Source organism: Chanodichthys erythropterus, chromosome 23 (genome assembly GCF_024489055.1).
Source record: "Chanodichthys erythropterus isolate Z2021 chromosome 23, ASM2448905v1, whole genome shotgun sequence".
Classification (NCBI taxonomy): Eukaryota; Metazoa; Chordata; class Actinopteri; order Cypriniformes; family Xenocyprididae; genus Chanodichthys; species Chanodichthys erythropterus.
This window is the reverse complement of record NC_090243.1, coordinates 3,969,500-3,996,687: the sequence shown is the minus strand read 5'-3', so window position 1 is coordinate 3,996,687 and position 27,188 is coordinate 3,969,500. Positions and strand designations below refer to the sequence as shown.

The following is a 27,188-nucleotide window of genomic DNA, read 5'->3' as shown; positions in this document are numbered from 1 at the left end:
GATGTGGTGGAACGGGAGCTTTGGCCCTGGATGTGCATCCCACAAATCTCCATCAACTGCAAGAGCTATCCTATCAATATGGGCCAAATTTTCTAAAGAATGCTTTCAGCACCTTGTTGAATCAATGCAATGTAGAATTAAGGCAGTTCTGAAGGTGAAAGGGGGTCAAACACAGTATTAGTATGGTGTTCCTAATAATCCTTTAGGTGTGCGTATACCTTCATATACTGTGTGTGTATATACAACACAATGCAATGTCTAATTTAAAATGTGTTAAACCGAAAAATAATACGGAAATTCCTCCATATTAACAGAGTACATTGCAAAGACTATAGAATAACACAAGACGCGTCACTCGTATTGTTTTGAATGGGAGAAAGTGCAATATGGCGGAATAAGTCCCGCCTTCTAAATAAGAGCCATTCTCCGATTGGTAAAGTCATTGAAGAAGCTCTGGTTCCTATAGAAACAGTGCACTTCCTATAGAGACACGCACTTAAGACCGTATATGCGCATTAGCTTGATCCAGCCTGAAATATACAGGTTTTTTTTGTCATGCTTCGAGCGTTTAGAAACAAAATATATGAGACAGTTGTTGTCAGATTTAAATGGTGATTTCGAATATGAAATTTAATCGAAAGCTTGGCAAACAGCTTTGGAGAATTTGATGTTTCCCCATTCAAAGAGATGCACATGCCCGAGAGGCATTTCAAATATGGCCGCCGAGTGAAATGACTTGTCTTAAAGGGACTTTGGTATGTTGGGCCCTATTTTTACTGACTTTTAAAAACCAGAGAGGTACTATTCATAAAAAAAAAAAAAAAAAAAAAAAAAATCCACTCAAAGAAATTAAAAACAACCAAACATTCATCCACCTGGAATAGTCTCACTGATAAAATAAGATGCATTTTGTACAAAGCCCTTATACGAGCTACATATTTCTGCTTTGAAACCCTCCAGAATGCCTTGCCCCATAGTATTTAACTGTAAATTCACTGTAACTGTAAATGATTTTTGTTTTATTTGACATACAATCATGTCAATTCAGACCATTTTTTTAACCCTATAATCATTTATAGGGTTTTCCATAATCCAAAATGCTGATGTTTAAAAACAGCAGAACGTTACCATGTTTACCATGCCACAAACACCTGAGTGGCTTGTTTTAACACCTGCCTGTGTTTGAGCTTGGCTGTCAGAATGCAAACACTACAGGGTCTGGTTGAATTGTACCTAGCACAGCAGCTCAACTCTTTGAGTCCCATGTGAAAAGCATGTTTTCAATGCTTTGATTTACTGTGTTGTGATAGCAATGTATGCTGCACCATCTTTTGAGGCTGGACACAAGACTATATGTTTATCTGTATATGAGAATGGGGAATGTGAGAACACGACCCTTCACCCCCAAACATATGTACCAGGGTACATCGTATTGCTATATTATCTAATATGCAGTTCATTTGGCACATTGAGCTTTGCATAAAAAGTCAATCCTTGTGAGAAGAATGGCAAATGTATGGTTTAACGCAACTCACTGCTGTATTGCTGTAAACTGTGTGTCCGCTGGAATACCTTCACATTCAGAACCATTACATTTATGCCTGTGATGAAGAGCTTTATTAGAAAGGAATAATATTACACTCACAGACAGTATTAGCAGGTTTTCTCAGCCAGTAGGTTTCACAGTTCATAGGCTTTACCTCAAATATTTTTCCCTTTATGGATGGCTTGAGTAAGAAAAAGAAAAAAAATCAACATGGCTCAGGCATGAGTTAAGCTGTGTCCCAGTTCAGAGGCTGCATCCTTCGAAGGATGCAGACTTCAAAAGCCACACCTTCGAAATCCATGAAGGTCAAACCGAGTGTTGTTAAATGAAAAAAGTCCAGTAAAATTGTCAACCGCTGCTAGGCGACAAGAGCTGTATGTATAGACCGTCCGTCTATACATACAGCTCTTGTCGCCTAGCAGCGGTTGACAATTTTACTGGACTTTTTTTACATTTGTATCATTAGATCTTTGAGAAAGTTGAAACCCAATACATTTAAAAGTGTAAACTGGCATTTTCTCTTAAAAAAAAATCTGTCATCACTGGCACGCAATACATTTTTGGATAGGCTAAGCTGCAAAGGATTCACTCATTCTATAATAAATAAATTAAACATAAATATTAGATGAAAAACATAAACTTAAAAAACTTAAAAGAAATATTGTAGTGGCAACTAACTGAAAATAAAATGTGTTTAAGTTGAAGTAGTAAAAGTACTAAAAGGATCATTCCCTGTCAACTCAACCAGAGGTCCTCGGCTCAAATTTTTGATTTTGTTAATATATTTTTTTCTGTAGAAAGACAAAAAATAAATAGTGATGAAAGCCAAAATATTAAATGTCACAGATATATATTTACTGAGTAATCCACTATTTTGTAGAGGGGGGACAAAATGACAATTTTCACCTGAGATTTGGAGCCAAATTAGAAAGATAGCAGCATCATTATTTTAATTTTTACTCAGAGATTGGTAGGTCTATTAGTAAAATCTATTGACTTTAGCAATCTTTGTTGCATTGTATGCCAACAGTGACAGTTCAAAAATGGTAAAAGAACTTCTTGTGTTTTTTGCCTCAAGTTTTCATGCCTGTAACTCAAGAAGACATTAAAGATATCTTAATACCCTTTTAGATTCTGGTTCTTAAGCTTTCCTTTTGGTATCTTCATTTTAAAGTCCCTCAATGGTTCAATCCCAGAGATATGGAGATCTTAGATCATGAGTAAATTGGTAAATTGTACACATTTTCAGTGGTCAAAAACCAAATGTGGGTTACTTTGCACACAGCTGATGTTTTTTTCTTTCAAAGAAGTATATCTAAAGAAAAAATAATGTTGAAACTAGAAATTTATCTCATTTTTTCTATCATGAGAACGTACCTGTCTAAGTACCATTAAATAATCTTTTTCTAATGTTGTCATGCTTGTAACTTTAAAAGGATTCAAGATATCTTAACATCCTTCTAGATTCTCAGTCTTAATAAACTTTTTTTGGAATCTTCATTTTTAAGGCCCCATATAGTTCAGTCCCATACATGTGGGGATCTCAAAACAGTTCCATGTTCAAATAGTTGAATTTTACCCATTTTCAGTGATCGAAAACCAAATGTGGTTCACTTTGCACACAGCTGATACTTATTGCATTTAAAGAGGAATGTCTGAAGAATAAATAATGTTTAAACTAGAAATGTATATTGTTTCTCTCTATCAAATGAATTCCATAAAACATAACTCTCTGAGTACCAAAACTTAAATATCATGTAATAAAGTTAATGATCATGTAACCTGGTGAACAATGATCAAACGTCCTGTCCCAAATGGTGCACATTATGTGAACTCTCTGTCTTCCAGAGTTCTAATGGCCCTTGTTTACACGTGTCTGTGAAGTCCATGAGGCTGCCCCATTTGTCATTTTATGATTCTGAAAGGTGTTCATGAGCGCCCCCTTTGCACATCTGCAGTTTTACCAAGATTGCACTTAGAGATACAGAACTTTACATTAGCAAAGTGTGGACCCAAAAGACGACTACAAGGGTCTTGGGTGCATTTGGGATAGGTTCAAAGGGTCATTCTGTAAGGTCATGGCCCAGGATGTAACAGAAAATAAAGCATTTTTTATTTACAAGAACTGAGTTGGACATTATAATGCAATACTTCTATCTAATATGACTGTAACTTTAAAGTCTTGTTCCTTTAGCCTTTGCATTCATTTAGATGTTGAATTCACATTAGCATGTTTAAGTATCTACTCAGGGCCCGAGATGGCCTGAGCCGCTATAGATCAAAGCTGTTGAACACTGATGGTCTTGGCATATTTGTGCAGCAAACACATGAGTATTCACATGCTGGTGAGAGGAGACACAGAGACCCAGCCAGAGCATGAGACCAGAAGCACTGGCTTGACTTAAATCAGCCTAACAATACGGAGATTTGAGAGCATTTGAGAAAAGAATGTCCATCATATCGGTCACATACTGGAGTCTCTCATATAAGACAATAACTTGCAGTCAAATCCTCTAATCCAGTGATTCTCAAACTTCTTTTTTTAATCATCAGAACCTCTGTGGATTTTTTTTTTTTTTAAAGGTTAGAGGATTGTATGATTTTATATGACTATGCATGTTTACATGTGAAGAGTTTCGTTGCAAAACGAGATAAATCCATTTTTTTAATTTTTCAAAAATCTTGTTTTTTGGTTGTGCATTCCAATTAATATCAATTCAACTGCAGTTGGTTTGTTTTGATTTAAACCTTCATAACTTAAAAAATACAGCTAAGTAGCACCATAAAACAAAATAATAACATGATAACATAATAATAAACATGTTTTGACAAAAATGTTAAAAACGGATTTATCTCGTTTTGCAACGAAACTCTTCATGTATTAATGTTGTATTATTTTTTTTTTCTTATTGTAATTGAAAAAACTACACATTTAAAAAAAAAAAAAATATATATATATATATATATATAAATATATAAATATATTTTTTTACACATTTATAAAATATATATATATATATATATATATATATATATATATATATATATATATATATATATATATAAAATAATTATCATTATATTATAATACAATATTATAGTATTACCTTTACACTTATTTTTACACATAATAATACAGTATTACATTATTATTTTTACACATTATTTAAAGAAAACAACAACAATAATACAGTATACAGTAAAATAATATAAACTTCACAGATTCCTAGGGGTTATTTTCCTGCCGCTTTATGTGTTTAGTCACATGGCATTTATTGAGCGAAAGAAAAAAGATTTCAACTAGGCCTATATGTGGTTATACACTCTTGTTTAAATAGGAAAAGATGTTTTATATGGTAATGGTTTCATTTTTGAAATTTCTAGACATTTAAAATATGTAGTATTTCATTGCTTGTGACAGTTTGGACCAAAGCTATCCAATTCCCAGCTCTAGTTATGTTAAGAATTTTTGCTCATGTCAACAAGAAAGGACAAAAGCCTGAATATCTACCAACAATAATGTGTGGTCCCAAATATTGGCTTTATATAACATGTAATTTTCACAGTAAAAAGAAAAAGAGCTGGTATTTTAAAACAATGAGGCAGGATCATACAATCCAAAATTGAAGCAGAGCCTTTTGCATTGGAGGCAACAAGTTCATTTCTGCACATTCAGAAAATTAATTAAGGTGTAAAATGAGCTGGTATGCTTAGCTTGGCTGAGACAATCTCAGTAAGTAGGCTTTTACAGTGCACAGACCCAGCAGCGATGACTTGGCTCTCCGGTGTGCTTGCATTTATGCTGTGCTTGTTTAAACATTTGAGGAGCACATGTACAGATGGATGACTGCAGCAGGTTTCATCATGAAGTTACGATGTTCAAACTTGCAGGGGGGCCATTCTAACACTCGTGTCAACAGTCCAGGAACAAAGCGGCCCAATCAGTAAATACCATAAAACAGACGCTGAAAGACATTTCGGGAAGATGGGCTGTTTTCTGAGAACTGTCTTTCTCCTTGAGCCTCAGGAGAATGTGTAATGACACCAAATGTGACTGAAAACATTTTCATTTTTACTTTGAAATGGTTCAAAGTCACTCACTCATGAGGGACCATAATCTTTTGATGAATTCGTAAATCAACTGAGAACTGGATAAATAAGTTGAGCAGTCAATTATAAACATGTGGAAGAAAAAAAAAATCAATCAATAAATTAACTATCAAAAATAATCAATTAATAAAAAATAGCAAATTTAAAAGATAATGCAGTTTTTTTATTATTATATGAGCAATATCACACTTAACCGGCTGTATATCAGCGCAGGTGTGATTTAGCTATAGGTAATGACAGCGTGCTGATATACAGCAATATCACATGGCTACGAGTGTGATATTGCATTTATACAACAGTTCGACGGCACGAGTGTGTAAATAAATAAGAACAACAATGGAATGTCTTCAAAAACTGAGGAACTACTTCCATCCACCACAGATTCAAATCTCAAGTTGACAGTTTAAGAGTTGAGCCAAAGAGTATAAAAGACAAGAGGCGAAACTCTTATCTTTTTTGGGCAACAGCCACTAGGTGGCGCTCCGGTAGCGCGGCCGCCATTATGGAGTGAAAATGCCAATAGAATCCTTCACATCTTACGCACCCAAAATCGGCGAATTTCACAACCAAATCAGAAGCGCAATAGAACAGTTTTCAAATCAAGTCGTCAGTAAATTTTATGGCACCTACAGTAAATGTTGTATTGTCTTATATATGTTTTATTTTTCCAGTTGTGGAATCCAACCATTCATCCATCTGAGGTAATGTAGTTAGCCTACTTTATTGAGTATTTCCATTTTATGCAACTTTACACATTTATTAATAGTAAATTAATAATTAATACATTTAAGATCATCATGTTTGCAGCGAACAATATAGATCAGACCTAATGGAATAATAGTATTACTGAATTGAAATATAGCCTATTGTACGTTTTAATGGATCACACTACAAACATGATGATCTTATAATACATGATGCATTGCTGTGTCCGTTATTGCATAATTCCCACTTTTGGACACTTTTGCTTTAACATACAACACTGCAAAAACAAGCTGTTATTTTGTTAGCTGTTAACTGCTCAGGACAAACAAGAGACTCATGAGCAACCATCACCAAAAAAAAAAAAAAAAAAAAACGTTGTGGATCATCAGGTAACCACACACAGTATTGAGAATCAATACTTTTGAATGGGGTTATTTTAATGAATTCAGCTATTGTTTTGTCTTGTGAACTAAATGTAAACATCTTTTATGTAAAATATCTTACTGAGGACAGTACTAAATAAAAAATAGCATAAAAATAGCATGCATTTTGTATGATCCCTCTTATTTTATTAAAATTATTCACATTTTCACAGATTCTGCAAGTGGTTCACATACTTTCTTGCCACTGTAATCATGTAACATATGTAAAAAAAGCAAAAACAAAAAAATTAAATAATATATAATATATAATAATATAATAATATATAATAATAATATAAAAAATATAATTATTATTATTAAAATAATAATATAATTTACAATTATAAAATAATAGTTTACAATTAAAAATAATTTAATTGCATATGAAAAACATTTTAATTAAAAATTCTGCATTTTTTATCTGTTTTTATTGGTTTATCATTTGCTTTTTTGATTATTTAATTATTTTTCTCTACTTATTCACATTTATAATTGATTTCTCAAATTTATTAACTGATTTCTCAGCCGATTTACTGATTTATCAAATGATTATTGTGTGGCTCTCATGGGCCCCAACAACCCACTGCAGTATCAGAGGGGTTTACATACCCCCCACCCAAAAAACATTTCCTCATAAACTCCGCCCTGCAGCCGATTCTAACGATTTCATTGGTCAAGTCAACCACAGTGTGGAACACCTACACAATGCTACAACAAATAGTAAACCCTAACCCTATACCCCACACCCTAACCTTACCCAATGGAATTGGCTGCAGGGCGGGATTTGTGCTGGTTTCAGGAAAAAAATCATGTGGTTTACTTGTTTAGTGCACATTGATGCTGCACCCATATCGCTGTCAGCCAAAATTATGAAAAAGGGATGTCTGTATGCAAGCCAAGTGGTGGCAAGGTCAATCAAATGACCTCAGTGTGATACTAATCATCCTTTGGTTTCGGTACATTTGCAAAACCGCTTGGGCAGAATGTCAGCGCAGTGGTTTGGCCAAAAGACAAATATCACAGTTTAGGTATGAAAGCTGTAACTTAAACAGCTGACATCATATTCTGAGAATAGCAGTGGAGAAGGCCGTTGAACGGTGAGTCTATGGTAAGAACATCAGGCATATATTCATTTGCCAGTGACAGACAACAGACAGAGCCACATGAAGCAATATTTCTAGGGATCTTGCGAAGCATTCAGGAGTGTATATCATGCGTGTCCATGGAAACTGGATTCTCTGCCCACTCCTAGTGTCTGTCTTTCTCCTGCATGACACTCAGGCCGCAAAGATGGACTGGCGAGAAAAAGCACCTTGGAAGTTTCCATCCACCCCACCCGTTAGGAGACCGGGATCTCTGCCACTCCACATTGAGCTGTGTGGGATGATATTTACCTTATACCCCAGGCCAAAATCCTCCCTTTCTCCTCCTCTGTTCGCTTTCATTTTATTACAGTCTGTCTGATCTGAGTTTTTCTCTCTTCAAGGGCAGGGCAAGCCTTGGCTCCTCCTTAAAGATAAGCAGGATTGATGTTTCAGACATTCCCTGCCAAATTTAAGATGCTTCAATTGGTCATTGGCTGTCTAAGAAATGAGATGGCCAAATATTACCAATATTCAGGTTTATTTATGAAGCCATTAGGCCCTTGATTACAAGTTTATCAGTCTGAAGTGAATATAAATCGCAGACATGGTCAGTTCCACGAAAGTGATCTTTGCCATTTTCAAGGGATTTAAATATAACCTGGTTTACCCCTATAAATTCAATAGTTCTTCAACATTATGGTTACTTAAAAGAAACTGTTGTGTGAGCAACACAATAGATCATACAAATTATGGTCAAACAAGTCAAGTGTGTTGTGACACTAAAGAAGTGGTGTTGGATTTCAATGTTTTCTTTTTGTTGAGATGAAACTAGTCTTAGAATATACACTACAAATGGGAAATGGTTCAAACAAGCACACAACGTCAGCAAACGGGCAAGCACAAAGCCTGGAGCTTATAAAATACTAGCTAAGACACTTTGTGTATCATAGAAGAGACTCTGCTTTTCCATATTCATTTGTTTTATGGCAGCCTAATGGGCCATATTGTAAATGTGAACTCTGTGTGAATCATCCAAATATATCTTACATTTGGCCAGAAGACATTGATATGATGACATTTGCAATATTTATAAGATGGAACCACACCCGACACTGAGTGATTTGGATACATGAAGAAACACAATGGGAAATCACGTCTTACATTTTGGAAGATGGTAAGAACTTCAACCAATTACTGAAACACAGCAACTGGCAACTAAAGGGCAATATGTCAAGTCCAATCACATGAGAAATAGGAATGGGTGAGCTGGCTGATCAGTTGCTGAATGCAATATTTCTTTATCTCTCAGTCCAATCAGTGGTCGCTATAACTTCCTTTTTACATAGTCTTAATACTAAAATGGCAATACTGCCACCTCATGGTGATTTTGGTCCTACACAACATGGATCAAGGGCACCAGACACAAGATGCAAACACTGCAAGATATTCAGTAGAACCAGTGTGGGGAAAAATATTTTAACCTTTATAGGATTTAGTCAAATGTTCTGCAGATTAGGCAGTTGTGGCCTAATGGTTAGAGAGTCAGACTCGTAACCCAAAGGCCATGGGTTTGAGTCTCAGTACCAGCAGGAAGTGTAAGTAGAATGACTCCCTGTGAATGAACAGTGCTCTCTTCCACTGTCATTTCTCACAACTGAGGTGTCCTTGAGCAAGGCATCTAACCCCTGATCGCTCCCTGGGCACCGCATCAAAAATGGCTGCCCACTGCTCTGGGTGTGTGTTCAATACTCACTACTGTGTGTGCGCACTTAAATGGGTGAAATGCAGAGCACAAATTACGAGTTTTGGACACCATACTTGGCTACACATCATGTCACCTTCACTATTGAGCTGGTGTTTTCAATCTGGGGTCCGAGGACCACCAGGGGGCCTTCAAGGGAGTGCTAGTAGGTTTGATGAATAGTGTAATAATAGTATATATAAAAAAATCAAAGCAAGTATATATATGTGTGTGTGTGTGTGTGTGTGTGTGTGTGTGTGTGTGCTTTTGTTTATATTACATTGTGGGGACCAAATGTCCCCATGATGTAATATAAACCTGAGTTCACCTACATCGTGGGGACCAGCCAGCGGTCCCCACAATGTAAATGGGTTTATAAATCATATAGAATGAGTTTTTGTGAAAAAGTAAAAGTTTGCACAGTTTCCTGTGAGGGTTAGGTTTAGGGGTAGGGGCAGGGTAGGGGGATAGAATGTACAGTTTGTTCAGTGTAAAATGCATTGAAGTCTATGGAAAGTCCCCACAATTCACAAAAACAAACGTGTGTGTGTGTGTGTGTGTGTGTGTGTGTGTGTGTGTGTGTGTGTGTGTGTGTACAGGTGCTGGTCATATAATTAGAATATCATCAAAAAGTTTATTTATTTCACTAATTCCATTCAAAAAGTGTATATTATATTCATTCATTACACACAGACTGATATATTTCAAATGTTTATTTCTTTTCATTTTGATGATTATAACTGACAACTAAGGAAAATCCCAAATTCAGTATCTCAGAAAATTAGAATTCTGTGAAAAGACACCTGGTGCCACACTCTAATCAGCTATTTAACTCAAAATACCTGCAAAGGCCTTTAAATTGTCTCTTAGTCTAGTTCTGTAGGCTACATAATCATGGGGAAGACTGCTGACTTGACAATTGTCCAAAAGACGATCATTGACACCTTGCACAAGGAGGGCAAGACATAAAAGGTCATTGCAAAAGAGGCTGGCTGTTTACAGAGCTCTGTGTCCAAACATATTAATAGTGAGGCGAAAGGAAGGAAAAGATGTGGTAGAAAAAAGTGTACAATCAATAGGGGTAACCGCAACCTGCAGAGGATTGTGAAACAAAACCCATTCAAAAAATTGGGGGAGATTCACAAAGAGTGGACTGCAGCTGGAGTCAGTGCTTCAAGAACCACTACGCACAGATGTATGCAAGACATGGGTTTCAGCTGTCGCATTCCTTCACTCTTGAACAACAGACAGCGTCAGAAGCATCTCGCATGGGCTAAAGACAAAAAGGATTACTGCTGAGTGGTCCAAAGTTATGTTCTCTGATGAAAGTAAATTTTGCATTTCCTTTGGAAATCAGGGTCCCAGACTCTGGAGGAAGAGAGGCGAGGCACACAATCCACATGTTTGAGGTCCAGTGTAAAGTTTCCACAGTCAGTGATGGTTTGGGGTGCCATGTCATCTGCTGGTGTTGGTCCACTGTGTTTTCTGAGGTCCAAGGTCAACGCAGCTGTATACCAGGAAGTTTTAGATCACTTCATGCTTCCTGCTGCTGACCAACTTTATGGAGATGCAGATTTCATTTTCCAACAGGACTTGCCACCTGCACACGGTGCCAAAGCTACCAGTACCTAGTTTAAGGACCATGGTATCCCTGTTCTTAATTGGCCAGCAAACTTGCCTGACCTTAACCCCATAGAAAATCTATAGGGTATTGTGAAAAGGAAGAGGCGATATACCAGACCCAACAATGCAGAAGAGCTGAAGGCCACTATCAGAGCAACCTGGGCTCTCATAACACCTGAGCAGTGCCACAGACTGATCGACTCCATGCCACGCTGCATTGCTGCAGTAATTCAGGCAAAAGGAGCCCAACTAAGTATTGAGTGCTGTACATGCTCATACTTTTCATGTTCATACTTTTCAGTTGGCCAAGATTTCTAAAAATCCTTTCTTTGTATTGGTCTTAAGTAATATTTTAATTTTCTGAGATACTGAATTTGGGATTTTCCTTAGTTGTCAGTTATAACCATCAAAATTAAAAGAAATAAACATTTGAAATATACCAGTCTGTGTGTAATGAATGAATATAATATACAAGTTTCACTTTTTGAATGGAATTAGTGAAATAAATCAACTTTTTGATGATATTCTAATTATATGACCAGCACCTGTGTGTGTGTATATATATATATATATATATATATATATATATATATATATATATATATATATATATATATACAACGATCAGGCATAACATTATGACAACTGACAGGTAAAGTGAGTAACACTGATTATCTCTTCATCGCGGCACCTGTTAGTAGGTGGGATATATTAGGCAGCAATTGATTTTGTCCTTAAAGATGATGTTTTAGAAGCAGGAAAAATGGGCCAGCGTAAGGATTTGAGCGAGTATTTTATATATATTATACAATTCTATAATTCTATAAACCAGACACTTGCATTACTGAGAAATATGCTTTATTATATTTGTCTTTCCTGTGCAGATAAATTACTGTTGCATATAGTATCATATATATCCTATTACTTATAAGGTGAAAAGCATGAATGAATGAAATGTACTAGTGCAGAACAGTCACAAACTCTCATCCCAATAATATACATGTTTTAATATAGGGATTATACAAACCTGATGCTTGGAAATCAGGGAATTTTTTGTGACCGAGACATTTAGACAGACATTTTAGCATAAAACACATACTGGCCATGATGGACTTGCAGCAAGAATTGAAGCTGTGTAAGTCAGTTTAATGAACATGTCACTGTTTTCCAAAATGCTTTGCTTCATATTATGGAAGAAAAGTGCTTCTTGTGCAACAATCATCAAACTGTTACAGTATACATGAGCCAAATGTGACAATAAACATACACAGGTCAAGACAGAGCAATGTAGAATGAGTCCCAATAGACGTCTCAAGATACAAGAAGTCTCTTTTTAATATAATTGAAAGCCAGGTAAGTGGCACCCCCAATCAACCCGATCAATAAAGTGGCACCAACAAAGGCTGGAGCCTTTTTCTTTGCCACCCTGAATGCGGTGGGCAGCACAGCAGATATGAGGATGTTATTGACTTGTCCAAGCACTCTGCGGAAGGTCGGACGATTAAGGACACGCTCATAATACGTCTCCAGGTTGACCCGGGTCCCATTTCCCCAGTACCGACGTGACAGGCCCAGGAACTTAAGCCGATGAAGGGTGACAGCGAGGGAAACGTCAGCAATGCTGAAAAACTCGCCACAGAGCCAAGTCTGCTGACTGCCCTCTTCTAGAGAGAGAGATGAGAAGTTAAAGTCAACATGAAATCGAAATTCACTGTTAATTTTTTAATCAGCTAATGATCTTATTGTGAACAATTCATCCATGCATTTTCATTTTTTCATTTTCTAAATTTGTTTTGGACTTCTCTATGGTGACATATGCCATACTTCTCCAAAATAATAGGTAACACTTTATTTTACAGTGCCTTACAATGTATTTTTTTCAATGTACTTACAACAGTAATAACAGTAAATTATGTATAGCTACAAGTAAGTAACCTTAAACCAAACCCTAACCCTAAGTGTAACTCTATAGTAAGTACATGTAGTTAATTAATAGTACTCAGTACTTATTTGAGTAATTACAATGTAATTACAGCACTGTAAAATAAAGTGTAACCAAATAATAACTTAATGAATTCAATTTTGAATAAAACCAGTTAATTTATTATGTCCCCACATCAAATACATTTAAGGTTACTTGACAAAACATTTTTTCAATGTTTTTACTGTGTTTAACAGAAGATTCTCCCACCCGGTGTCTCCTCAATCCTCCTCTGCAGCTCCGTCTCCACTTGATCCAGAACATTCTCTAGTTCATCCAGGAGTTTCTTCAGGTATTTCATGTTATCATGGTCAAACAATTTACTCTAAAGAGGTTCACATAAATAGTATTTTCTTGGCATCGTAAGCAAGATTGTAATCTAAATTAGAAAAGGTAATCATATGAGTAATTGCATGAATGTTTACTTACCTTCAGGCGTCTCTGTTTTGCAATATAAGTGTCTTTAAGATCAGGATTCTCTGCTGCTAGTTTCTTAAGCTCAGATTCTGTGTTTCCAATCTGTGCTATAAGACAGAAATCGCAGTTAATTCATAGTGTACCCAAAAACCGTATGTAGTTATTGCGACTTACTGCGAATGTGAGTGGTGGCGTAAGCTGGGATGTGGGAGTCTACGGTGATCTCTGGGTGGAGGATGCAGCCATGGGTGTACGCATCCATCTGCAGGGAGTCCAGCAGTTCTCTGTAATGCTGTACTCGATGATAATATGTGCTTCCCTCTTCTGGGATCAGCTTTGGCGTGTGCTCTGATTCAGAGAAACAAACAAAAGCAAAAATTTAGCTGCAATCTATATGAGCTGCTACCCTCCCATAGTAAATATCTTTGACTCACCCTCCAATGCCTTTCATGTTATCCAAAATTCTGCACAGGAGTGCTGAACTTAACATGGTGCATGCAAACATAAATGCAACCAACTGAAAAGAAGACAACAAATGCACTGAATACAGCAAAAACTGCTCAAACTTAAAACAAACAAACACACAGTAGCAAAATATTGCAGCTAGTAAAGGCTTAGTTCACCCAAAAATGAAAATAAGACCTTCGTTCATCTTCGAAACACAAATTAAGATATTTTTGATGAAATATGATGGCTCCTCTATTGCCAGCAATGTCACTGAACCTCTCAAGATCCAGAAAGGTACTAAAGACATATTTAAAACAGTTCATGTGACTACAGTGGTTCAACCTGAATTTAAAACAACCAATCAGAACCAATGATTCAAAACAAAAGATTCGTAAAGCTTCATGAAGCAGTGTTTTGAAATCGCCCAACACTAGATATTATTGTTGTTATTTATTTTTATTTTTTTGGCACACAAAAAAGTATTCTCGTCGCTTTATAATATTAAGGTTAAACCACTGTAGTCACATGAACTGTTTTAAATATGTCTTTATTACCTTTCTGGATCTTGACAGGTTCAGTGACATTGCTGGCAATAGATCCCTCACTGAGTCATCAGATTTCAATTTGTGTTCTAAAGATGATTGAAGGTCTTACAGGTGGAGAATGACATGAGCGTTGAACTTACCCTTTAACACATGGAAATCAGTTGTTAATTTGTTTATTCTTACATTCATTTAACCCTCTGATGCATGAATTATTAAATTTCTTTTTACTTTAAAACAATAACAGAAACATTTTCAACAATTTAATTTATATATATATATATATATATATATATGTATATATATGTATATATATATATATATATATATATATATATGTATATATATGTATATATATATATATATATATATATATATATATATATATATATATATATATATATATATATATATATATATATATAATATACACACACACTACTGGTCAAAATGTTTGGAATCATTAAGATTTTTAATGTTTTTGAAAGGAGTCTCTTATGCTCGCCAAGGCTGTATTTCTTTGATCAAAAATACAGTAAAACAGTAATAATGTGGTAATTTTACAATAACTTTTTCTATTTGAATATTTTAAAATGTATGAAATTATTTCTGAAGGATCATTTGACAGTGAACACTGGAGTAATTTAGCTTTGCCATCACAGGAATAAATTACATTTTAAAATATATTCAAATAGAAAACAGCTCTTTTAAACTGTAGTAATCTTTCATAATATTACTGTTTTAACTGTATTTTTGATCAAAGAAATGCAGCCTTGTTTCAAAAATCATAAGTATTCCAAACTTTTAACCAGTAGAGTAGATATAATATAAACTATATAACATATACTATACTATATTATATTACTATACTCATATATATATATATATATATATATATATATATATATATATATATATATATATATATATATATATATACACACACACACACACACACACACACTTGCCATGCAACCATGCATTCTGGAATGTAAATACTGTTTTACCCACAACATTAAGCCCTTATTGTAAGTGTTTACCATCACAGAAGTTCTGCTCCAAATAGTCCGTGATTTGTGTGGGATCACAGATGACATTGTCATCATGAACCAGAACAGGAACCTCACCAGTGGGGTTCAGACGCATAAACCAGGGCTCATTGTGTTCACTCAGAGGCAGACTCACATCATACTCTTCACATTTAAGACCCTTTTCAGCTATTGCCAGTCTCACCTATGACAGAAATATAAAGTTAATTTGTTAATTAGAATGTCATACCATAGAAACACTGAAACATCAGTCTCATTGGCAGAAAACAGCAGCCCAGCTAACAAAAATATGCTTTGAAAACGTTATTTCTGAATGTGAAATGTCATTATGTTTTAAAGACGTTTTTTTTCTTTTTTTTCTTGGTTATTCAAGGAAGGAAACATGCCATTTTATAATTTTGCAAACATTTAAAAATGTTGGATGAAAGTCCAACTAGTATGTTTCAGAAAAAAAAATAAAAATAATTAAATTTAAATAATGTTTTTGTCCTAACGTTTTGAGAACATTATTAAAAACCAGACAACATTGAATGAATGTTCTACTAACTTTATTGGAACAATGTTTGTTCATAACTTTAGGAGAACCTTGCCAGAACGTACACTATTAGCTGGGAGGCCATTCTCTGTTTACAATTTTAAAATATAGTTGTGATTCAGGCATCTAATATGTATCTGTCCGTTATGATTCCAGTAATTCTACACAGCTTGCATCATCCTGCATCATTAATAATGTATAATATATGAATAATTAACATGCATGCTGTCAATCAGCAATTGTATAATTGAGACAGCCATATAAATAGAGGAATAATCCAAACAATGGCAGGTGATTAAAAGTATGTGAATATCACAATCAAAACAACAGACTGCATCCACCCTGATGCTGCCTACGCCAGTAATGGTGAATTGTGGGATCGCTTACGCTTACCTTCTGAGAGCTGAATGACTGAGTCCAGTGGTACAATATCAGTTTGGACTGTTGGTTTTTTGTGCTTTCGACAACCTCACCGCTGTCATGTGTATCCTTCTTAATAAGGATTTCCTTCTCATCCTGAGATTCACCGAGGTTTTCCTCCGCCATTTTATCAGTCAATGGCTGTGTCTCAAAACCTAGTTGAATACGACAGTATGTTTATGTATCCTACGCGCGTGCAGCATTTTTGACCATAAGTACGTCGATGGCCATCACAGGCGCGTACTCGCGTATTCTTCTGCGCCTGCTTGCGCGAGGTTATGATGCCCACAAATGATGTCTAGGTAGGCAACACACTAGATTTTAAGACACAGCCAGTGTTGTGAAAAGCGCAGCCTCCAGTTGTGGTACCCAACTTCTTAAAGCACACTCATCCACATTCATAATAATGAAATAAATACATATTAGGCTTTTTTTTCTAAATCAAATAAAACCACATTATAGCATTTATAGTGCTCTCAAAGTAGTGAACAGCTTTATTCAACAGTGAATATTTATAAATTAGGAGTGCACTTTTAAAATGAACCAGCAGATGTCTCTGTAGACTGTTCTTCTTTATCAAATTACATTAAGCCGTTGATTACAAACTGTTATAAACTGTTGATTTTTTTCTGTGTATAAGATTTTTTTTATAATTTATGATTTGCAGTAAAATAATAGAAATATAACCTATCAAAATTCTTCCTTTGTGTCCAACAGAACAAAGAAATTTATACAGGTTTGGAACAACTTAAGGGCGAGTAAATGATTACGGAATTTTCATTTTTGGGTGAAATATTCCTTTCAGTATGTTGTGGTCTTCAAGCCCCAATGTCCATGACAATATTCAAAATCTATGAATATAATTAACCACAATTAGTTTTGATTCCAGACATTTCAAGAACTTTACGTTTGTAAACAACAGTAGTTATTAAAATGAGAACAAAATAATTTAAGCAATGTGATGCTCTGTTGTGCCTCATAGCAGTTTGTAGTCTTTTAATCAAGTAAGATTATTGTAATTTAATTTAAAATCATCTTTGGAGGTATGCTGAGGCCCCCTGGTGGCTCCTGGTTGTGAACCACTGCCTCAAGGCATAATATAAAGGGAAAATTGAATTGCAGAAATAAAGAACATTCTAGTAAAAATAGTTTTTAGTTTGTTCCAGAAGGTTTAAAGGGTTAGTTCACCCAAAAATGAAAATAATGTCATTAATTACTCACCCTCGTGCCGTTCCACACCCACAAGACCTTCATTAATTTTCAGAACACAAATTAAGATATTTTTGTTCAAATCCGATGGCTCAGTAAGGCCTACATAGGGAGCAATGACACTTCCTCTCTTAAGATCCATAAAGGTACTAAAAACATATTTAAATCAGTTCATGTGAGTACAGTGGTTCAATATTAATATTATAAAGCGACGAGAATATTTTGGTGCGTCAAAAAAACAAAATAACAACTTTCTTAGTGATGGCTGATTTCAAAACACTGCTTCAGGAAGCTTCGGAGCATAATGAATCAGTGTATTGAATCATGATTCGAATCGCGTGTCAAACTGCCAAACTGCTGAAATCACGTGACTTTGGCGCTCCGAAACGCTGATTCGACACGCTGATTCATAACACTCCAAAGCTTCCTGAAGCAGTGTTTTGAAATCAGCCTCACGATATAAGTTGTTGTTTTGTTTTGTTTTGTTTTTGGTACACCAAAAATATTCTCGTCGCTTTATAATATTAATATTGAACCACTGTAATCACATGAAATGATTTAAATATGTTTTTAGTACATTAATGGATCTTGAGAGAGGAATTGTCATTGCTGGCTATGCAGGCCTTACTGAGCCATTGGATTTCAACTAAAAATATCTTAATTTGTGTTCCGAAGATTAATGAAGGTCTTACGCGTGTGGAACGGCATGAGGGTGAGTCATTAACGACATTATTTTCATTTTTGGGTGAACTAACCCTTTAAGTAACTGAAAGTCATTTAATTGTTAACTTCTCTGTACTTAGATATTTCTTTAAATTTGTTATTGATACTTGTTTTCATTTTCCATGCTTTATGTTTACCGAATAAATAAGGAAAAGAGTCAAAATAAAGAACCATGCGCCCACTCAGTGAGGTGAAGTGGGCGTGGCCGCTGTGATGACGCGGGAGGATTGGCAGCGTCTTTCGCTGCTGAGCCGCGGTCTAGTTGTGTCTGCTCTGCGCAGCGCCTGCGAGCGGAGGGAGTCGGTGAAACGCAGCGGCGGTTCCAGCGTGCGCGGCTTCGGTAATGATGCACTAAACCTGCCTCCTCATTCATACTCTCACAACCCAACCAACAACATCTCCATTGTGATTAATTCTCCCAAGTTTCATCGTTGCTGCTGAACACGGCTGGGAAAAAAAAAGGTTTAATGAAAGAAAAAGACGAGCAGAAGCGCACGGCAACGTTACGACTGTTTTTATTTTCATCCCATTCTGAATGACGGGCGGACGGTTCGACTTCGACGATGGAGGCACTTTCTGTGGCGGATGGGAGGACGGGAAAGCCCACGGACACGGCATCTGCACGGGACCCAAGGGTCAAGGCGAGTACGCCGGGTCCTGGTCCCACGGTTTTGAGATAGTCGGGGTCTACACCTGGCCCAGCGGGAATACATACCAGGGCTACTGGTCGCAAGGCAAACGCCACGGGCTTGGTGTTGAGACCAAGGGGAAATGGCTTTATCGTGGGGAGTGGAGTCACGGGTTCAAGGGTCGCTATGGGGTTCGGCAGAGCACCGATACACCTGCTAGATACGATGGGACGTGGAGTAATGGACTACAGGATGGCTATGGAGTCGAAACCTATGGGGATGGTGGTGAGTGCCACTGCTGTTTACAAATGTCATCTTACGTTATATGTTTAGGGATGCGAATTGTTAGCAATTAAACAATTACGGTTCGTTTATTTAATGTCACATTAATGGTTATTTTAGTACTTTTGAGGAAGAAGAACACATTGTTCAATAAAGAAGACATTTTTTTTTGATTTAGTGCTCTCAACAGCTTGTCAAATGATCATTACAGAATCAAACAAATCAGGCATCAATTTAATTCTGTAAAAAGAAAACACAAATGCTTGTCTTAACTGTAGGCTATATTATAATAGCAGGCCTAAACAAACCAAAAATATAACGTATTTCATTCATTCATTCATTCATACATACATACATACAGCAAAGCTCATGTCTTTGACTACAATTTGTCATATGAACAACCAGTCAGTAACGCTGATTTAAGCCTCACGAGCCATAAGTGCAACATAACACTGTAACAGCTGTTGCTTCTTTTCGATTCGGACAAGACGAAAGTAATAACTCGCGATTCAGTAAATGAGTCAGATTAATTCAGAAACCTCTCCGACTGATCCATAATCGTTTTTGATTCACTAAAAAGAACCGGCTCATGAGAATGATTTGTTCGGGAGTCTTGAATGTTTTTGATTCACTTAAGCGAATCGGATCATGCGAGTCATTCGTATGAAATTCGGACACACTGGTCGCACTGTATTTTTTTAAATTTTTTTTTATGTACATTATTGGCATGATTGTGTTTACAGACAATATTGGCAAAGAATTATACACAAAACAAATGATGAAAAGAATAAATCTACAATATTATAAAAAAATTAATAATAAAATACTATTAAAATAAGGTGCTAAGTAATTAATAAAATAAGATAAAATAATAAAATAAATGTATATATAATATGAAAAATACACATTTATCAAGATATTGTAAACAAAAAAAAACCTAATATATTATGTACATTGATAGTCTTTGAACAAATTGATAAGATATTATTATATTATCATCATTATATTAGGAATGGTGCACACACTGGTCTAGATATATGTTTGTGCTCACTAATAAGAACCAGCTGATGAGAATAATTCGTTCAGGAATCAGACTGCACTGGTTGATGTATGTTTCGTGCTGTAGATTCAGTATTTCACACTAAATATTAGGATGCAATTCCATAATAATGCAATTTTAAGAAATTTAATGGAATAGAATAGCATGAAAAACCGATTCAAGATTCCTAACTCTGTTTTTGCCAACTGTCAGGTCACAGGTCATTGCCATTGGGTGTAAATAAAACACAATGCTTTCAAAGTACACTAAATAAAAAATGGTGGTGACATAAGGACGAATATACATAAATGCACAACATTGTTTATTAAAGCAAGAATGTATATTAAACTCTTTCATGGCATCGCAATGAGACATCCAACATTTGCCTAATGCTTTCCATTTTTGAGACACATTAGTTTCCAAATGTTCTTGCTGATATTGTGTGCACATTGTGTCAGTGATTTTAGATTAGGGAAGCTCTGAGGACATAAAACATAATTGTCATGCAACTAACATTAATTGATACTTGATATGCTAATGTACCTAAAATGCATGCTTTTTATCATTAAGAGACTAAAATTATGAATACGTTTCAAACCAACTTTACCATGGTATGAAACTTCTTGCACTGTTCATTTACTTGATCTACACGAGTTTAACATTCTTTTGTGTTTTTAATAAGGCACTTATCAAGGCCAGTGGATGGGGGGCATGAGGCATGGCTATGGTGTGCGACAGAGCGTGCCTTATGGAATGGCCACCATTATACGCTCTCCGCTTCGCACCTCCCTGGCCTCTCTAAGGAGTGTGCAAAGCAATGGCGCCGTTCTGCAGGATACGGTACCCGACACACCAGTTGGAAGCCGTGGTGGGTTCGTGCTGAATTTTCACAGCGACACCGAAGTCGTCACCGGGAAGAAGAAGGGCTTGTTCCGCCGCGGGTCCCTCTTCGGCAGCCTCCGCCAGCTAAGGAAATCTGACTCCAAAACGTCCATCTCTAGCAAACGGAGCTCTGCACGTAGTGACGCCACCATGAGCCGCATCAGCTCCAGCGACGCCAACTCCACCATCAGCTATGGAGACGGAGAGGTGACCGAAGAGTACACCCCCATGGAGGACCACGTGGATGCCACCACCACCGAGTCCTACATGGGCGAGTGGAAGAATGACAAGCGCAATGGGTTTGGAGTCAGTGAGAGATCCAATGGGCTGAAGTACGAAGGGGAATGGATGAACAACAAGAGGCATGGATATGGATGCACAATATTCCCAGATGGAACCAAAGAGGAGGGGAAGTATAAAAATAACGTGCTGGTGCGTGGGATAAGGAAGCAGCTTATTCCTCTTAAAAACCATAAAACTAAAGAAAAAGTGGACAGGGCCGTGGAGGGGGCTCGAAGGGCGGCAGCCATCGCCAGGACGAAAGTGGAAATAGCAGTTTCAAGGTAGGGCACCTCCTTTGCCAAAAATCTCTCTGGGGCCAAAAATGAAAATTGTCATCATTTATTAACCCTCATGTTGTTTTAAACTTGTTTGACTTTCTTTCTTCAGTGGAATGTGAAAGGAGATATGTTGAAGAATGTCCTGGCCACTTTTTTCATGTAATCAAAGTGGATGGGAATATGGGCTGTTGAGCTCCAAAATGAGACTATTGCATGTCTTCTGAAGCCATACAATATTTTTGTGTGAAAAAAACAGACCCTATATTTAAAGGGGTCCTTGATTATGATTTCACTTTTTTTTAACTTTAGTTAGTGTGTAATATATGCTGTTTGAGCATAAACAACATCATCTTCTCTGGTTGGTGACATCACAAACCACAAACTTTACATAAACCCTGCCCCACGGGAACATGCAACAAAAGGGGTGAGGCCATGTTGGGCTGCTTTAGAAGAGTTGTAGAGTGTTGTTACCATGCCGTCATTTTACGCCGGACTGCTTCACAAACAAGGCTCAATTCAAAGCTGGATTTGCACAAAAGATTACCTTGACGACACATGCTAGTCGACAAGCTGAATCAACTTCACAGAAACTACATAAATATATCCACTAACTGTTTAGAAACGTCCAGTTGCATTCTAAAACTTCTTCCTGAGTCCCTCCATCAGTGTCCGACTCCAGTTTGAACAATGTAAGACTGAACACCGTTACTGACAATTGTCATTTTGGCTGCGTGAGATTCTCCAGCTTTGTTGTTGTTGAGCAACTGAAGCGCGAGCTGTTAAAGCTCCGCCCTGATCTGGAAAGCGGGCCGGGAGCAGCAGCTCATTTGCATTTAAAGGGACACACAAAAATGGCGTGTTTTTGCTCACACCCAAATAGGGGCAAATTTGACAAGCTACAATAAATGATCTGTGGGGTATTTTGAGCTGAAACTTCACAGACACATTCTGAGGACACCAGAAAATTTATATTACATCTTGTGAAAAGGGGCATAATAGGTCCTCTTTTAATATTCCCCTCCACTGCAGTGTTACTGTTAAAGGTGCTAAAGAGGTTGTTTTGTTTTATACATTTTTTTATACAGTCTTTACTAACTGATAAAAGACTATTTATTAGGTGCACTGAAAGGAATAATATTAATATACATCATCTGTGCACGAGGTAGGGCCTTAAAAACATCAGCCAATCGTTTACGCGATCATCGCGTAAACGATTGGCCCTCTGGCTTGTCAATGACTGCCGTGACGTTCCTTGTGAGAGACGAGCGCTGCTGCGCGCTCCAGTAACTTTCCACACTCCACAGGCACCGCATGCAATGTTTTTGTCAGGAGACAGGAGTAACAACTGCAGATTATGAGTTACCTGCGGTGAGTCCGACATAATGAATCCACTAACACGACACAGAGAATGCTGGTGGTAAACACTCGTTTTCCAATCGGTTCCAATACTCGTGCACGTTTTTTGGGAGGCGTTCCTTTGAAATGAGCTGTGAAGGAGGGGGGTTGTTCTTACGCATGCGCTCATTTAAAAAACTCAGTAACAGTCTTTGGATTCTCAGTCGACGAAAAAATCCTCTCTATCACCTTTAACTAATGCTAAAGCTATTAAAAAATAGTTTACGTTAATTAAAAAAAATCTTAAATCCCCCCAAAAAATATATATATCATATGAAAAAATAAAACTGAAATAGAAATATTACACATTTTTTTATAAAAATGACAAATGCACATAAAATTAATAAAACTTAAAATAAATAAAATAAAACTAAAATGAAAACTAATATAAAAAAGCATATTCAAAATATTAATAAATACTAAAATAGTCTAAAAATAATATAATTCAGGTATGGTAGTTAATTTATATAATAATTAATTTATCAATTAAATTCTGAAGTTTTCTTCAGAACAGAAAACTATCGGCCAAATTTTGGTCTGTTAGTCACAAAAAGCTAGGTTATATGGCTTTAAAAGAAATGGTATATAGCACATGAATCGTATAGACTACTTTCCTGATAGTTTAATGGTGTGTTTTGTCATTTTGAAGCTCAACATCTCAGATCCCCGTTTACTGTCATTATATGGCCAGTACATTCTTCTCTTTTGTAAGAAAGTCAAACGTTTTTGGAATGGCAGGCGGGTGAGCAAATGATGACAGACATTATAACAAGAATACATGACTTGACTATCACAACTGTAGAGACATCAAGAATTATTAATATATCATGTTGTGCAATAATGACTAGTTGATTTAACTGTTGTGATCAAGTGCACCAGCCACATCTAGGCTTCTGTAACATTCCCAAGATTGTTACTGCTTGTACTGTTAAGCTGTGATGTCTGCATGGTTCAGACATATGGTGTATGGGGCAACTATTTAGATGTTATTCATTAATCATATGTCATAGAGCTATTTTTAAATGTTGCTTCACAGTCACCCCAACAATGTTCAGCAAGGCGCAGGTGTTTTTAACAGATTTCTTTTGTTCAATCTTCTTTAGGGTCTGAATTTTACAAGTAACCTTTTTGAGGATTGGTGTCTATTATTTGTCCATAGCTCAAACGCACAGGGAGCAGTTATGTGGTCATGCATCTCATGTACACTATTATGATGTCTGTTCCCTTGCCAAGAGCCATACTAGACAGACATTTTAATGGATGTGTTGTGTAAACTACTTATTCAAGGCACACAAATTCATAGCATCCCAAACAGGTCTTGGGGAAATCACATGCTCATGTTACGTTCATTAACCACCCGAACAGATGCTTTGTCAAACATCTCCAATCAAACATCTTCAATAGACCAAATTCCAGTATAAGTTATGTATGAATTTATACACAGTCACACACGGTATGAGCATAACCAGTGGATTAGAGAGGTTACTTGGAGCCACGTTCCATTACTGTGTCAATGAAGGATTATCCAAGTCGGTGATTCTTACACAAACAAACTTTAGAGTATTTTAATATAGTGAAAGCTGTCCTTTCTCCCTGCTCCCACTCTAATGTTGAAGCCACTGGATGAGCAAGGGTCTTGGTTTACAAATTAGTGGGCTTGCACTACAAAAAAAAAGAGACTTTTAAAGGTTTTAAAGAGATAGTTTGCCCAAAAAAAAATTCTGACATCATTTACTAACCCTCAAGTTGTTCCAAACCTGTATGAATTTCTTTTTTCTGCTAAACACAAAAGATATTTTGAAGAATATGGATAACCAAACAGTTTATGGAACCTATTGACCTGCATAATATGGAAAAAAACTTGATGCAGAGTTGACGCAGTTGGCTTGAGGGTGAGTAAATCATGGGATAATTTTCATTTTTGGGTCAACTATCCCTTTAACCCCTACCCACTAACATAGGTGTTACGAATAAGAGCACACTTTTCAGGCCAAATCGGTTTTTGTTTTTTTTGTTTTTTTATGGGTTAAGACCACAGATATTAGTAAATGATTGTTGGTATGTGTATATGAGCACGTCTGCCTCATGTATGTGCTCCGGCTGCCTCATGACTCTGACGTTCTGACCTCATGTTAGTGATCAGCCGATCAATAAATAAATAACATGATGCAGAATATAGGCAGCGCTTGTGTTGGCAGTGTTCAAAGAGGTCAGACAGGTTAACAGGTGCCACTTTCAGGCTATTTACAGATTCTGTGTTTATTTTAACATGGAATAAGCCACATAGCATATACTGGGCACCATTAGTTGAGTAGTATCTGGCATTTGTCCCTCTCAGGGGTGGCCTGTGTTCTGTGGTTACCTCTCCCTCAGCGAGCAGTGGGTCAGGGTTACAGGGCTTACGCTCCTGGGTCAGTATCAGTGCTATGAAATTAAAGTAAAGCCATTTTACTATGCATTACTTGCATTCAGTTACAGCTGAGCTAGAGTTTGCTTGCAGGCTAAGGGTTACAATCTTGGCTGGCTAGTAATGCTTTAAAGATTGATACAGTAATACTGCTCCGTATCTTCACTCCACCCTAGAGTGTATTCTCTTCAAAGGGTCGTAAATATAATCCCCACCCCCCTTCCTTAAGGACAGGGCTATTGCTGTGGTCAACAGAATCTGCCGTTTTAGGAGTTGGTGTGAAAGGTTAACTTGCGTACTTGGCCTCACTGTGAAAGGAAACGTGATAGATTCAGTGTCAGGGCAACTACCGAACATAACAGGTTCACTTTAGGATAAGACACAGTTTTAGTCAGGGAAATTGTTGATGATTTGGTTGGTTGTACACTTTGGCAGGGTTAGCTTTAACTTTGTTTGGACCTACAATTAGGTTTAATCAATCTCTTATTAATGGACAAATGAATAGCATTTCCTTATTATCACTCCTTAAAAAAGTGACACATGAAGAGCTTAAAAAAAAAAGAAGAAGAAGAAGAAGAAGAAGAAGAAAAAATCCACTGATACTCTGATTAATAATAATCAGTGACGAATTTGAATGATTGTAATGCCATGCCCAGGTCACATTTCACCATAGAATCGAGAAAAAAAAAAAAATATAAATTTACATTCAAGTGAAGAAAATAAAGCCTGCTTTTGGGAACATAAATGTACAGTGGCCGAGAGAGCTCAGCACGCTGCAAATGAAGAAAACATCTTCATCAGTTTGACAACACATGCGCTGAAAAAGACCACAGCACTTACAAACAGACAAACGCGCTGCAAATGTCCACAACACATACAAATAGACAAACGCGCTGCAAAAGTCCACAACACTAACAAATAGACAAACGCGCTGCAAAAGTCCACAACACTTACAAATAGACGAACGTGCTGCAAAAGTCCACAACACATACAAATAGACAAACGCGCTGCAAAAGTCCACAACACATACAAATAGACAAACGCGCTGCAAAAGTCCACAACACATACAAATAGACGAACGTGCTGCAAAAGTCCACAACACATACAAATAGACAAACGCGCTGCAAAAGTCCACAACACATACAAATAGACAAACGCGCTGCAAAAGTCCACAACACATACAAATAGACAAACGCGCTGCAAAAGTCCACAACACATACAAATAGACGAACGCGCTGCAAAAGTCCACAACACATACAAATAGACAAACGCGCTGCAAAAGTCCACAACACATACAAATAGACAAACGCGCTGCAAAAGTCCACAACACATACAAATAGACAAACGCGCTGCAAAAGACCACAACACATACAAATAGACGAACGCGCTGCAAAAGTCCACAACACATACAAATAGACAAACGCGCTGCAAAAGTCCAC

At 36.7% G+C, this 27,188-nt stretch overlaps 2 protein-coding genes across 3 annotated transcripts in view; one reads left to right on the top strand and one right to left on the bottom strand.

The window, feature by feature from the left end:
• Nucleotides 1-12,273: 12,273 nt before the first annotated feature.
• On the bottom strand, nt 12,274-15,835 carry gdap1 (ganglioside induced differentiation associated protein 1). The gene is made up of 5 exons (XM_067378310.1): nt 15,660-15,835; nt 13,805-13,978; nt 13,643-13,737; nt 13,424-13,538; nt 12,274-12,896 (listed from the first exon to the last, which is right to left on the bottom strand). The coding sequence occupies exons 1-5, from the start codon at nt 15,763-15,765 to the stop codon at nt 12,544-12,546; spliced, it is 843 nt and encodes a 280-aa protein (XP_067234411.1). The 5' UTR covers nt 15,766-15,835; the 3' UTR covers nt 12,274-12,543.
• Nucleotides 15,836-18,824: 2,989 nt separating this feature from the next.
• Nucleotides 18,825-27,188, top strand: part of jph1a (junctophilin 1a) — a 65,044-nt gene continuing 56,680 nt past the window's right edge. The window contains exons 1-3 of one of the 2 annotated variants that reach the window (XM_067377339.1): nt 18,825-19,469; nt 21,188-21,950; nt 22,057-26,867. In XM_067377339.1, the coding sequence (XP_067233440.1) occupies nt 19,091-19,469; nt 21,188-21,950; nt 22,057-22,066 (1,152 nt within the window). In that variant the 5' untranslated portion in view covers nt 18,825-19,090 and the 3' untranslated portion in view covers nt 22,067-26,867. Of the gene's footprint in view, nt 19,470-21,187; nt 21,951-22,056; nt 26,868-27,188 lie in introns of those variants that run through there. The other variant, XM_067377338.1, reaches the window with a different exon arrangement.

What these genes read in the sequence shown, in the direction of transcription:
- gdap1 (XM_067378310.1), bottom strand. Translation starts at nt 15,765, where the DNA reads ATGCGTCTGAACCCCACTGGTGAGGTTCCTGTTCTGGTTCATGATGAC. An exon ending in GGAGCAGAACTTCTGTGATG is followed by an intron (nt 13,979 to 15,659) that starts GTAAACACTTAC and finishes TCTCTGAATCAG; the next exon opens with AGCACACGCCAAAGCTGATC. An exon ending in CAAAACAGAGACGCCTGAAG is followed by an intron (nt 13,539 to 13,642) that starts GTAAGTAAACAT and finishes GAACCTCTTTAG; the next exon opens with AGTAAATTGTTTGACCATGA.